This window comes from Pseudorasbora parva, chromosome 6 (genome assembly GCF_024679245.1).
Source record: "Pseudorasbora parva isolate DD20220531a chromosome 6, ASM2467924v1, whole genome shotgun sequence".
NCBI classification, from domain to species: Eukaryota; Metazoa; Chordata; class Actinopteri; order Cypriniformes; family Gobionidae; genus Pseudorasbora; species Pseudorasbora parva.
The window spans coordinates 20467603-20480831 of record NC_090177.1 but is presented as its reverse complement, the minus strand read 5'-3'; the positions used below and the strand labels follow the sequence as shown (position 1 = coordinate 20480831).

The window sequence follows — 13229 nt, the reverse complement described above, 5'->3', positions numbered from 1 at the left end:
ACCTAGGTAAGGAACAGTCAAAAAGGTAAGCACGGGATAGCGAAAACTAAGCCGGCTTCATTTATCGGATATTACCGTTCTTACGTAAACTTGTGAATTACACGTGGATACATCCGCTTCCAAGCATAATGCTTATATTTGCTCGCTTCAGATGTTAGGATCTTGGACCAACTTCTAAATTCTTGCATGGATAAAAAATACCGCTGAATATGCTACTGCTTGTGGGAGCATGACGTTTTATAGATAGGCCTAAATGAAACTACGAAAGAGGCGATGGAGACAGATTCGGTTAGAGTGGAGTCGAGTCTGTGGATCGGTAATAAGCGGTACAGAGCTGTCCTGAGCGGATGGTACTTCAGCTGGACTGAGATCGACAAGAGGAACCGGGAGAAGAAAAAAAGTAGGCTACGACATTTAGCTGTTATCGTTTTAAATGCGCTGAGTCCCAATATAAGCAATTTAGGCAGATAGCTTAAAGTATTGAAATATTTTTATTTTATTTTTTGAAAATATATATTAACACATTTAAACATAGGCTATTTATATATTTTAAACAATGTTTTAATTGCCATATGTGTAGGCTAGCCTACTCAGTGTCACGTTATGGGTGTTCTTAGGGAGTATGACGATATTACATGACATAAGGGAGCTTGAAGTCATTTGTAGCCTATAAGTAACCGCATAATATGCATATTGTCAATGTTATTCGATTAACAGACTTTTTTTCTTAAAAATATAGGCTACATTTTTTACGCAAAGAAATTCCACTTGAGAAATGTCATAATTATGTTGAAAAATTCTACAAGGAGAAGGTCGCCCCCTCATGGGCGCAGCCATGTTTACATCACATGACAAGCTGTGCACGTAATGGACTGATGTTAATGGGAATAAAATGGGCTATATGAGCCCTAGTTAACAGTATTTAATAAGCATTGTTCGGTGTAACAATTTACTGCAATTTAATTACTTTTCCCTTTACCCACATGTAACTGAACTAAATACTGTGTATAGTGTAGAACAGTTATATAATACAAAATGTAAACTCTAACTTTGAAATGTATGTTTTTAGGTATTCTTCCTACATTTGTAATACTTTGGTTAGTCATTAGAAATAATTAATGTAGTTTTTATGTATTTGAATGAATTAAGAGAGCTGTTTCATATCTATTCTTGATAAGTTTATATGATTTAGAAAGTAATAAGTAATTAAATACTTTTTGGAGAGTAATTTGTACTGTAACCTAAGTACAAATTTAAAGTAAAAATGTTTAGAGAAACTTACCCAACACTGTTAATAAGTAACAAAAAAATAATATTACAATAATTTGCTATTATTAAATAGTTAAAGAAATGTAAATAAAAACATACTTGGTGCACCTGAAACATCAGTGAGCTAAAGTCAATCTTATTTGTAGATAATTAACCACCATATAATGATTTGGTGCCTGGTGTAACTTTACTATTAATTATTGTCAAGAGATAGACTTTATGCTCTTTGCTCTATCCAGTTTATATCCATGGTCCTCTTTGAGCAAATTTATTTGCATGACAATATAGATGCTGGTTTAACATAATTTCGTTGGATTGGATTAAATGAAATAATCCGTCTATTGCTAAAATATTGTTTAAAAGTCCCTCTTACTGGCAATTTTTCTGCGTTCTGATGACCGCAAAACAAGTTGAACCGCACCACCCAAGCTTGACAACAAACATGAATGTAGGAATGGTGAAATCTTTCTTGATAATACGAGACACATCGGACACATGTACATCACTTATGCAAGAGCACCGTTCTATCGTCCTTAGTTTCAGTGCCAGTGTCAGAGGTGATTGGGGTGAAGGAGGGTCGAGTTGAGATCCAAACCCAGAAAAAAGTAGAAGACACTGACCTTGATTTTACATGTAAGTGTCCGAAAGTGACTTTTTTTTGCACATGGATCAAATACAACAAAGTTAGACTAAACTTTGTTTTTGTCCTTTTATAATCACATAAGTATTCTATGTGAAGCGCAACAGCAGAGGTAACAGACAAAATGGACTGTCATGGAGTCTGGGCAGGACCCAGTTCTGCTGTCCTAGCCGGGGTGTCCGGGATCAATGGATCACTCAACTCCGAATCACACTCAAAACCCACAGTATGTACAGCTGAAAATAATACCCTAACCATTCACTCAGACTCATCATTCTCTAATGACTCATTAACATTTCTCCCTTAATCTACCTCTCCTTTATCAGGCCCTTCGCGTCCTCACAGGTTGTTGGTTTTCATTAATCCTTTTGGAGGAAAGAAGAGGGGGAAACAGATCTTTCACTCTCTAGTGGCCCCTCTGTTTGAGCTGGCTGGCATCAGCTCTCATGTTGTGGGTGAGATACTGAGACTTTATCTGTGCCGTTCAATAACTGAACAGTTATCAAGTGTCCCCCCATTTGGTCTCTGATACGGCCTGCACGTCAGGTAGTGCAGTTCTCAAGTGACATCAGCAGATCTTTATCGAGACTTGGGAAGAGGGCTGAATTAAGTAGCAAAGTTAAATAATCAGATAAATTGAATTGTGTGACAAAATAGCATATCCTACTACACACACACACTCAAACTACTGTTCAAAACTTTGGGGTCAGTAATAATTCATTCTTTTATTCAGCAAGGAGACAAATTAATTAAAATTAATTAAAAGTGACCATAAAGACATTTATAATGTTACAAACTATTTCATATATATAGTACCTATCAAAAGTCTGGCAATATTAAACATTTTTGAAAGAAGTGTCTTATGCTCACCATGGCTGTGTTTATTTAATCGAAACAGTAATATTGTGAAATATTATTTTAAATGAGAAACTCTTTTCTATTTGAATATATTTTAAATTGTAATTTATTCTTGTGAAGGCAAAGCTGAATCATCATTACTCCAGTTGTCTCTGTCATCATAGGAATAAATTACATTTAAATGACAAAAATAGAAAACAATTATTTTAAGTTGTAGTAATATTTCACAATATTGGTGTTTTTACAGTATTTTTGATTACATAAATGCAGCCTTGGTGAGCAAGACTTTCAAAAACATAAAATAATTTAACATTCACAAACTTTTGACAGGTATTATGAATGCTGCTGTTTTCTATTTATCAAAGAATTATGAAAAATGTGTCAGTTTCCACAAAAATATTAAGCAACTATTTTCAACACTGATATAATAATAAGAAACGTTTCTTGAGCACCAAATCAGCATATTAGAGTGATTTCTAAAGTATCATGTGATATATTTCATCCATCTGATATACTGAAATGTTGCAAACAAAATGTCAGAAACAAGTTGTTGTTGCAGTGTTTATTAATGAATTGTCTAATAAAATTGGTTTATGTACTGAAAACTTCATAAAAAATTAAGGTTTCACATTAAAAGGTTCCTTGTTTTTAGTGACTGAACGAGCAAATCAGGCCAGAGACTACATCCTGAAGAAAGACTTAACAGGGTTTGATGGGTAAGTAATCCTTCAATGGTCATTTCCTTTAAAATAATAATAAATAATAAAATAAATGAAAGATTCAAGAGTGTTTGCTAACAATGGTGTCATTGTAATAATTCATGTCACATGAGCCCTTTACTCTGTATTTTGTTGTTTAAGCAGAGGTGTTGCCTAAATAAGTCATCTTATAATTAGGGGACAACAGTTTATGACCCAAGACCAGTTGTGAAAAATCAAGACCAAGAGTCAGGAGTGCAATTAATTAAAGAAAAATGACTGAAGATTAGTTTGCAGTTTCATCAGCAGAAGCCATCTTCAAGTCTCATAATGTGTTCGTAAGCCGCGCTCCCTCTCTACCAGAATCGTACATACAATTTCTCAACAGTTATACTCCTTTAAAGGTCAAGCCACGTCATTGCTGCAGGTTGAATGATTCTGATTGGCTAAGAGAAAATAGGTAGTCATAGTAAATTTCACACATTGTCAGTTAATCAGATGGACGTGTCCATAGATCACTTGTTGACACTTTCACCCCGGAATTAGGCACGTAGTGACCTTCTTGGAGCAGGTGCCAGCTTGTCCCGTTGTGCACCTTCAACACTGATCTGTTATACAGAATACTGCGCACATACACAGATATACAGTATCTCGAAGGTTAAAGTTAATTGAGCTCCAGTTCTGACCAGAAAGTTTCCCAAAACATACTGATAACATGTGCTTTCTCTCAGTGAAAGGTACAAACAGTATTCCCCATAATTTGTTTAGTGTTTCAGTAAAAGTAAATATAAAAAGAATAAAATATAACATAAAATGAAAGACCAATCCATATTTCATCTCTGAAAGCCGGGGCTAAGTGAGTAAGCACTGTTACTGCACTCTTTTGGCATGTTAAGGATGTGATACCTCCAAAATCCACACACGCGACAATTATCAAGTGTTTAGCGACACATCACACATCCCTAGGCCAGAGACCAAACACACACTTTAGAAAAAATCTATGAAGAAACAAAGCAATCAGTGGTTCTCTTGATTAAATCATATCATAACTGGAAAAAATCATTATAATATTATAGGGGAATAATTATTAATTACAAATTTAATTAGTATTTGTGTATATATATCGGCAGTGGATATCAGAATCTGTAACCTTTATTATAAATATGTGTCACTATTCCAAGCCCGTTCATAATACTCTAAATTTAGGTGTTAGGAAATGTATCAAAAGTTCTTGCGTATTTCCAGTCATAAAGATTTCCCTGTTCAGAGTGATATGTGTGGGTGGAGACGGAATGTTCAGCGAGCTGCTGCATGGTGTGATTGGACGGACCCAGCAGGAGGCGGGAGTTTCAGAACATGACCCAACTGTAATGCTGCAGCCATGTGACCTCCACATTGGCATAATTCCAGCAGGTGAATGATGTTTGCTTGGTGCCATGACTGACGTGTGTGGAAAAGGGCGTCGATTGTGATCTGTTTATAGCCCTAATGTGTCATTCAGATGCATGTTCAAGATAGTGAGAGGAGTGTTAATTTACTTCCCTGTGTATACTCTTCTCCACAGGCTCTACAGATTGCGTGTGTTTCGCTACCGTGGGCATAAATGACCCTGTGACATCAGCACTGCACATCATCATTGGTAATATGACTTTTTTAAGAGCAATAAACCTTAACAAAAGTCATCCAAAATGTAAAACCACTGCAATGCTGTCATGATTGCTGGTGGCACTGTGTGACCCAATTGAAAAGACCCACGGGATAGCAACCCTAAAAAACATATGCAAATTGTATAATATATTAATAGAGGAAGAAAATAAAAACAATATTTCTCTTTGTCTTGCCACTCGGGTGGTAATGTTGCCTATACATACCTGCCTGAAGGTTGACAACCCTTGAATTATTAGGTCTAAACATATTTAAGTTTTCATACATTTATTTTTGTTAATTTCTTGATCTTTTTTTTAATCCTAAAAAAAGATTTTCCCCTGTGTAAGACATTATAAATAGAATATAAATAATATAAAATATGAATGATGATGAATGCCGTAACTGGACATTTGTCCTTTTTTCGATCACTAGGAGACTCTCAGCCTCTGGATGTGTGTTCTGTCCATTATCAAAACACACTGGTGCGTTATTCTGTCTCTATGGTTGGCTATGGTTTCTATGGCGATGTTTTGGCAGAGAGCGAGAGACACCGCTGGATGGGTCCTCTAAGATATGATTATTCAGGTATGGGTGCCAAGAGTATGGGTGTCTTTAAAAATATAGTTTAGACAGAATACTAATAGGTCAACACTGCGCATTCTCTAGTTGTTGTTTTTTTGTTTTTTTGCCTTAAAGAAATAGTTATCCTATAATTTACTCACCCTCAAGTCATCTTAGATGTATATGACTTTTTTCTTTCAGCCGAACACAGTCGGAGTTATATTAAAGCTGCGGTCCATAACTTACTAGCGGTAAATGCGTCTGCGTTAACTGCATGTGTCTTGCGTAGAAACATTGCAGCCGGAGGAAATAGTACCAATATAAACACTTATTATAAGCGTACCATAATAATTCAGGGTAAGACACAAATTCGGTTTGGATAATGGATTCATGTTGCACATTCTCATTACATAATTTTTTATAAATCTATAATAATAATAAAAAAATTTTTTACAGACAGCAGCTTTAAATAATATCCTGGCTCTTCTCAGCTTTGTTATGCAATTGAATAATGTTTTTGAAGCTCCAAAAAGGGCATCCATCCATCCATCCATCCATCATAAAAGTAATCCATACAGACTCCAGTGTATTAATAAATGCCTTGTGAAGCAAAGCGATGGGTTTTTGTGAGAAAAAAATAACCATATTTTATGCACGTTAATGAACGAGTTACGTGGTTTTCCCGAGAAGTGTGAATTCACACATAAGGTTACGCTATGCCTACATCATATGTCGAAGGCATCCACTGGAGTCGTATGGATTACTTTTAGGATGGATGGATGGATGGATGCACTTTTTGGAGCTTCAAAAACTCTGACACTATTCAGCACCATTACAAAGCTGAGAAGAGCCAGGATATTATTTAATATGACTCTGATTGTGTTCGGCTGAAAGAAGAAAGCCATATAGAGACATATGATGGCCTGAGTGTGAGTATTTTGGGGTGAAATATTCTTTTAAAACTTATTATAATGATATAACATTCCTTTTTTAAGTTACATTGTTTTGTAAAATCTCTAGGGTATGATATGCCAGATGCTTCTCTAAATGTTATACTGTCAATAATAATCAGGAATGTGAGAGGAGAAACAGATGGATCCCATCCCTGCTCATATTTTCATGTCTGTTCTTCTTGAAGGTTGTATGGTGTACCTGTGTAACAGGAGCTATCCGGGACTAGTGCAGTATCTCCCTGCTGATGCCCATATCTCCAGCCCACGGGACAAAACTCGCTGCCTCTATGGGTAAATATTTGTCTTCGCTGTTTTACCTGAAGATGACACATTAGAAGGATTTAATTTGACAATATTGACTTAAGGAACATTTTTAGCAGCAGGGTGAATAACAAAATCTCTGCAGGTACAGAAAGAAATCCCACATGACTCATATAGCTACACTACTTGGTAGAGTTTGTATGTGTGGATGTGTTGTGTGGATCCAAGCGTAGATTCGGTTGGGTCCTTAGTGTTCTGATTAGTGTAGCCTCATCTTTCAGGAATAAAGTCTTATTAGCAGTTACATCATTAAAATAACACAATTAGCTTGAATGTTTTTTCTGAATTCGAGGTCCTTCCTTAGGGCTGTTACCATGACCGCACAAGCAGTAGGATCTCTAATGGAGGAAGAGTAGCTGGTGAATTGCTAGTAAGTTAGTCTCAAAGGAAAAACAGAGTGATAAATTAAAAGAATATTCAGGGTTATTTCAAACCAAATTTAAAAGTACCACATATGTGTTATGCCATAGACACTAAGCTCAAATTAAGCTTTCTATCAGCCTGAGAGTGTGACTGAGAAAGCCAAAGAAGAGTAGAAGCAGGAGACGAAGTGATGATAATAAAAAGAGCAGCGATTATTGAAAAGTCTTATTGTGTATGTTATGTTTCAATGCTCAGACTTGTCTGGATGTTACACTTTGTCTGACCAGTATAATTCCAGCAAGTGTTATTATACCAACTACTATGGAAAAACTATGGAAAATTACTGCTTCACAACCTTATCCTGTGACCTTATAAAAACCTTGAAATGGAGACATTCTCTTATCTCACCACCCGTAAAGACAAACATCCCTTAAAAACACACAATCGTAAGATTTAAAAAACAATAGCAAGCATTGCAAGAGCAAGGAAATAGTAATATAAAATAAAATATAAAAGCATAAAATGACATAAATTAATAATAATTATAAAATGAACAAATTATAATAAATCAACTATATAAATGACTAATGATTATAAATGATTATGGAGTTATGTATAAAACAAGGACAGTAATCTTTAAAATAATAAAACTAATAAATAATAAATTATTTTAAGAAAATAAAACCAATGTATGGTTGCTTTCTTAAAGCAAAATCCTTAGATCATTTAAGTAAGTACTAAATTAAACTCCCATTGAGAACAGCAGTGCTCGAGGATACATTTTACTAGATATTATACACCATCTTGGTTCGTAGCTCTACCATTGTAGAAAGCATAATAGCCAACTTGGATAACATGTGCCTTGATAACCAATCACATTACAGCCTTGACATCATTTTAACATCTGTCAGAGTTGTGCAACAGTCAATCACCATTTGAGGATACCATAGAAATGAATGAGAAGTACTGTAAACTGATTATGAATCAATCCAAAACAAATATTTAATAGTAAATATGTTAAAGATTAGGCTGTCATTACATGATCGGCCGTCCTCCCACAAAATCATTGGGCAATGTGAAGCCTCTCCTCCATTGATGTACATTTAATAAATAGCTTCTGGTCTCCTTCCCTGCGTACTGTAGCATTACGCTTTTTTTGCTAACTTTGGAGGCAGCTTTGGATCCCAGAAATGTTTTAAAAGCATGTTTGTGTGTATGTGCAGGTGCCGTGTGTGTTCAGAGAGCAAAGAGAGGCTGTTCCCCCACTTTGACAGCTCCAGTTCCCTCTATAGCACTAATGTGAGCCAGCACAGCAGTGAGTTAGAGGGTAAGACCATCTGCAGCCTGTTTGTAAAATGATTGTCTGTCATCTCATTAGAGACCTTATTACTGGGATCACACTATGCTGTGTGTCTCTACGGGGTTCATATGTAGTACGTCTCTATTTAACCGTTGTCATGTTAGTACCAAAGTGTGCATTGGTAGACCTACCATCCATTATCAGATTCAGATTCAACTTTATTGTCATTGAGCAGAGTACAAGTACAGAGCCAATGAAATGTAGTTAGCATCCAACCAGAAGTGCAAAAAACAGTTTAGATAAAATGAAATATGCATGTAATAAATACACACACACACACACACACACACACACATATGTATATACATACATATACATATGTATATATATATGTATATACACACACATATATACATACACACACACACCCACACACACATATACATTCATACATACACATACATACATACATACATATACACATACACAAAAACAGAGACACATGCACTTGTGATCTAGATGATTAAATGATGTTGAGGTCTGATCTTTAATCTTTTATCACTGTTTGTATCTCAGGTGAATGGGTGACTATTGAAGGCAGGTTTAAGTGCATCTCTCTCACCTGTATGTCAAGCTCATGTCCACGGAGCCCAAAGGGTCTTTCGCCGTCTGCTCACCTGGCCGATGGGACGGCAGACCTCATCATGGTCCGAGAAACAAACCCTGTTGGCTTTCTCACATACCTTCACAGGCACACAAACAAGCAGGATCAGGTAAAACCAACTGACGTTCAAGTAAATACACTCTAAGCTAAATGCTGAATCCATCTTTGAAGTAACTATCATTTCAGTTTGACCTGCCCTTCGTTGAAGTTCATCGTGTCAAGGCTGTTCGGTTTTCTCTACCCCCTGGAGAAGAAGAAGAAGAGGAGGAAGTGTATGAAGAAGTGGATGAAGGAGAAATTCAGACCTCTGCTGAGAAAGTACTGGAGGATCCTGAGAAACTGTGCAGCGCTAACATCGCTGGTCACTCACAGCAGCATCTGGCAGCGTGGAAGGAGAGAGGAAGTGAGACAAGTAGATTAAAGAGACAAGGCTTTGTATGTGGGCCTTGCTGTACTAAACCTCGCTCGGTATCAGTGTGGAACTGTGATGGAGAAATTCTACCTCACACCAAGATCTCATGCAGGTACGCTTTTGTGTGAATACGCAAGGCATTTGAATCCAGTTACTCAAAGGAATTTCAAAACTTAATCCCATACATTAACCTTTTTAAAAGTGTGGGTCTTTTGGATTTTTTTAAAAAAAAGAAATTAATACTATTATTCAGCAAAGATGCATTCAATTCATATTATTATATTGATATCAAGTGATATTAAAGACATTTATATTGTTACCAAAAAAATCCATTCCAAATAAATGCTTTAAAGAATCCTGAAAATAGTGAATCACGGTATGCACAAAAATATGTAGCAGCACAACCTTTTTCAACATTGATAAAAATAAGAAATATTTCTTGAGCAGCAAATCATCATATTAGACTGATTTCAGAAGGATCTTGTGACGCTGAAGACAGGAGCAATGATGCTGAAAATTCAGCTTTGCCATCACAGCAATAAATATATTAAAATAGAAATGTATTGTAAGAATTTTATTTTATAACATAAATGTTTTTACTTAGACTGGGTAAACCCAGCCTGTTCTGCCGGCGATTTGATTTCTCCCGGCAACTCAGTCTGGAAACCTGTGCCTTCATGTCTACTGCATCTGTTACACTTTTGCGGGAACCAATCACAGACTGGCTTATCCATCTGGCGCGCTATTGGCAGGTTTAACACGATGACAGATAAAGAAAGGATGGGTTGTTGCCCGTTGATCACGCCTCTTGTGGTCTGATTGGTTGAAGGACTATCCAATTGCGTACAGAGTTATTTGAATAATGCCAGTTCATCACACCTCTTGTGCTGTAGAAAATACAGAGCAGACTCCCTAGACCAGTGTTCAATCTTAAATTGAGCTTGGTCTGGTGATAGCCAGACAAGTTTTTACTGTATTTTTGATCAAAAGAGACTTCTTTCAAAACCAACGAAACATATTACTTACCCCAAAATTTTGATCAGAGCAGTGTGTGCAATGTCTCCAATGATGAAAGCAAATAACAGTTAATGATGTCAAGTGAAAGATTAGGAGTTTCAAACCAAAAACCTTGCATCTTCTCATTTGAATGATTCCCAATATGACTCTCTTTCCACAGAGTTCATGGCCAGCTGGTGCGTCTCTTTGCCAGGGGAATCGAGGATTCAGCTATTTAATGAAACCTGTAAGAGCTAAGAGAGAGATGTGGTCAACATAACGCATACACTCTTTCTGAGGACTTTTATGTAGAGGAGATAAAATGTAAATATGTATGATAGGTGAGAGGATGTACTGAGTCTTAAAATGTGAATGTATTAGACGTACAGCGGAGCAGTGATGTCATTCAGACTCATTTCTCATTTGTTAGCGAGATATTTCAGATGTTCCTGGAAATCTCAAGAATAATGATTCACGTGTAGGTGATGGATCAGTTTCAGATCTGTCATAATATTGTTCATTTCACTGATTTTATAGTTTGTTTTTTTGCAGAGCAAAAAAAGTATTTATGCAATAATTTAGTGCAAACCCACATTAACAACATTACATTTTGTGTCAGGATTATTTAATAGAGAATTTGCCCTTTTGTAACTCCAGCACCATGTGTGAGACAATAGGTTTGTCCTTTCAGAGAAGGCACTACATTTTTGGCTTCTACATGGGAGTGACAGTCACCGTGAGGGATTGACACGTTTTAAGGGAGTGGACCCATTCCAGACAGCATTCTCACATCTCGACTGGAATGTGAATGTACAGGAGGTCGATGGGTTTAACGTTCAAAATCACTAGTTTATGTTTGTCTTAATAAAATGTCATGAATTTATACAAAACAATCGTCTGTAATGTTCTTAGAGATCTCTTTCAAAACTTCATTTTATTATCATAAGATATGTGGTTACAATATAATAATGCTTGCTTGCATAAAAGGTGGGATAACAAATACTGACTTAAGTTGTAACTATACTAAGATAATGTAGTCAAATTAAATGTATTTATAAATAGCTAGACCACATGAATGCATTACAATGCACTTTAACATGCCTACACTGTTATATTAGTTTTTTAAGTGTTCAAGAAATTAAAATACATCAGGTATTCTCTTGGAAAAGGGTAAATTATTTATCCCTTTGTGATTTGTATCAAAATGAATAATGTTATAAATAAACCCCAAAAGAACAGCATTTATTTGAAATAAAAAATAATAATGTCATTTTTGAAAACATCCTTGGTAAATATAAATATTAATTTTTTTATTTTAAAAAGTCATACTGATGCAGACAGTAGTGCATATTTTGAATTCAAATGCCTTCACGTTTAAGACAAAAAATGGCATTTAAGATCTTGGAATTTAATTTTATCAACGGTTATATTTTATCAATCTATTAGCAATAACTTAACTAGAAATGAACTGCAATGAGTTAACTAGTGAGTTCAGAATACCAAAACACTCATCAAATATCTGCTTCTATCGACCGATAAAGGAGAGGTTGACGGGGAGAAAAGATCTACTGTTTACAGCTGATTAAACATTGATCACCTACAGGTTATTCACAATAACCTTGAGATGAGATTTAAACCCAGTAAACCTGGTTACTTAATAATGACCCATCTTAAGTGTAAGGGATCTGCCTGGTGGAGAAGGAGATTGAGAATCAACCAAACTTCTGTTAGCACTATATGGTCTTTGTTGAGATTGTATCTGTGCTGCAATGTTAGTTTTACCTTAAGCAGTAAATAATCAGGTCTGAAGGACATTCCACTCCTCTTGGTCATCTTTTCAGCATCAGGGCCTTTTCTGGTTGCACCAGTAAAGCCAGATCTAGGAGTTAAATACCCAGAAACATCAAGATGAATACAATGGTTAAAATTCAAACTGAAATTAATCATTTCTGTGAAAAGACATCCAAAAAGCAGAAAAGCATAACCATCTTCTTTCAAATCTCCCATAAACTGCTCCCACACGACAAAAGAGCAATATGTGATCAAAACATCTGCACATGTTCATTACGTGCAGATGGTTTGGTCACATTGCTCTGTTGTCGTGTGGGAGCAGTTTATGGGAGATTTGACCCATTCTTTTATTTATTTTTTACAAATAAGCATTGCAGCTGTCCTATAGCTTTGTATTTCTCATATATTGCCTTTTTGCCTTAAGAAGGAATTCCAGGTGAGCACAAAGCCTACACCCAACCTCCCTGTTTATGTAGGAGTCTCTGCAGAAGGACACTGAAAATGTTCATCTTTCACCTAGATACACACATTCCAATAAGGCGTAACATTATGACCAATGACAGGTGAAGAATAACACTGATTATCTCTTCATCACGGCACCTGTTACTGGGTATTAGGCAGGAAGTGAATATTTTGTCCTCAAAATTGATGTGTTATCAGCAGGAGAGCAAGCGTAAGGAAGGATTTGAGATGGAAAATTGTGATGGCTAGATGACTGGGTCAGAGCATCTCCAAAACTGCAGCTCTTCTGGGGTG

At 36.1% G+C, this 13229-nt stretch overlaps 1 protein-coding gene across 1 annotated transcript; it reads left to right on the top strand.

The window, feature by feature from the left end:
- zgc:158263 (ceramide kinase family protein) lies at positions 1-11575 on the top strand. The gene is made up of 13 exons (XM_067446095.1): positions 1-400; positions 1807-1902; positions 1995-2135; positions 2236-2364; positions 3420-3483; positions 4733-4878; positions 5030-5104; positions 5545-5697; positions 6812-6917; positions 8534-8637; positions 9187-9383; positions 9461-9798; positions 10864-11575. Exons 1-13 carry the CDS (start codon positions 274-276, stop codon positions 10919-10921), a joined length of 1734 nt encoding a protein of 577 aa, XP_067302196.1. The 5' UTR covers positions 1-273; the 3' UTR covers positions 10922-11575.
- The last annotated feature ends 1654 nt before the right edge of the window (positions 11576-13229 follow it).

What these genes read in the sequence shown, in the direction of transcription:
- zgc:158263 (XM_067446095.1), top strand. Translation starts at nt 274, where the DNA reads ATGGAGACAGATTCGGTTAGAGTGGAGTCGAGTCTGTGGATCGGTAAT. An exon ending in CACTGACCTTGATTTTACAT is followed by an intron (nt 1,903 to 1,994) that starts GTAAGTGTCCGA and finishes TAATCACATAAG; the next exon opens with TATTCTATGTGAAGCGCAAC. An exon ending in CATCAGCTCTCATGTTGTGG is followed by an intron (nt 2,365 to 3,419) that starts GTGAGATACTGA and finishes CCTTGTTTTTAG; the next exon opens with TGACTGAACGAGCAAATCAG.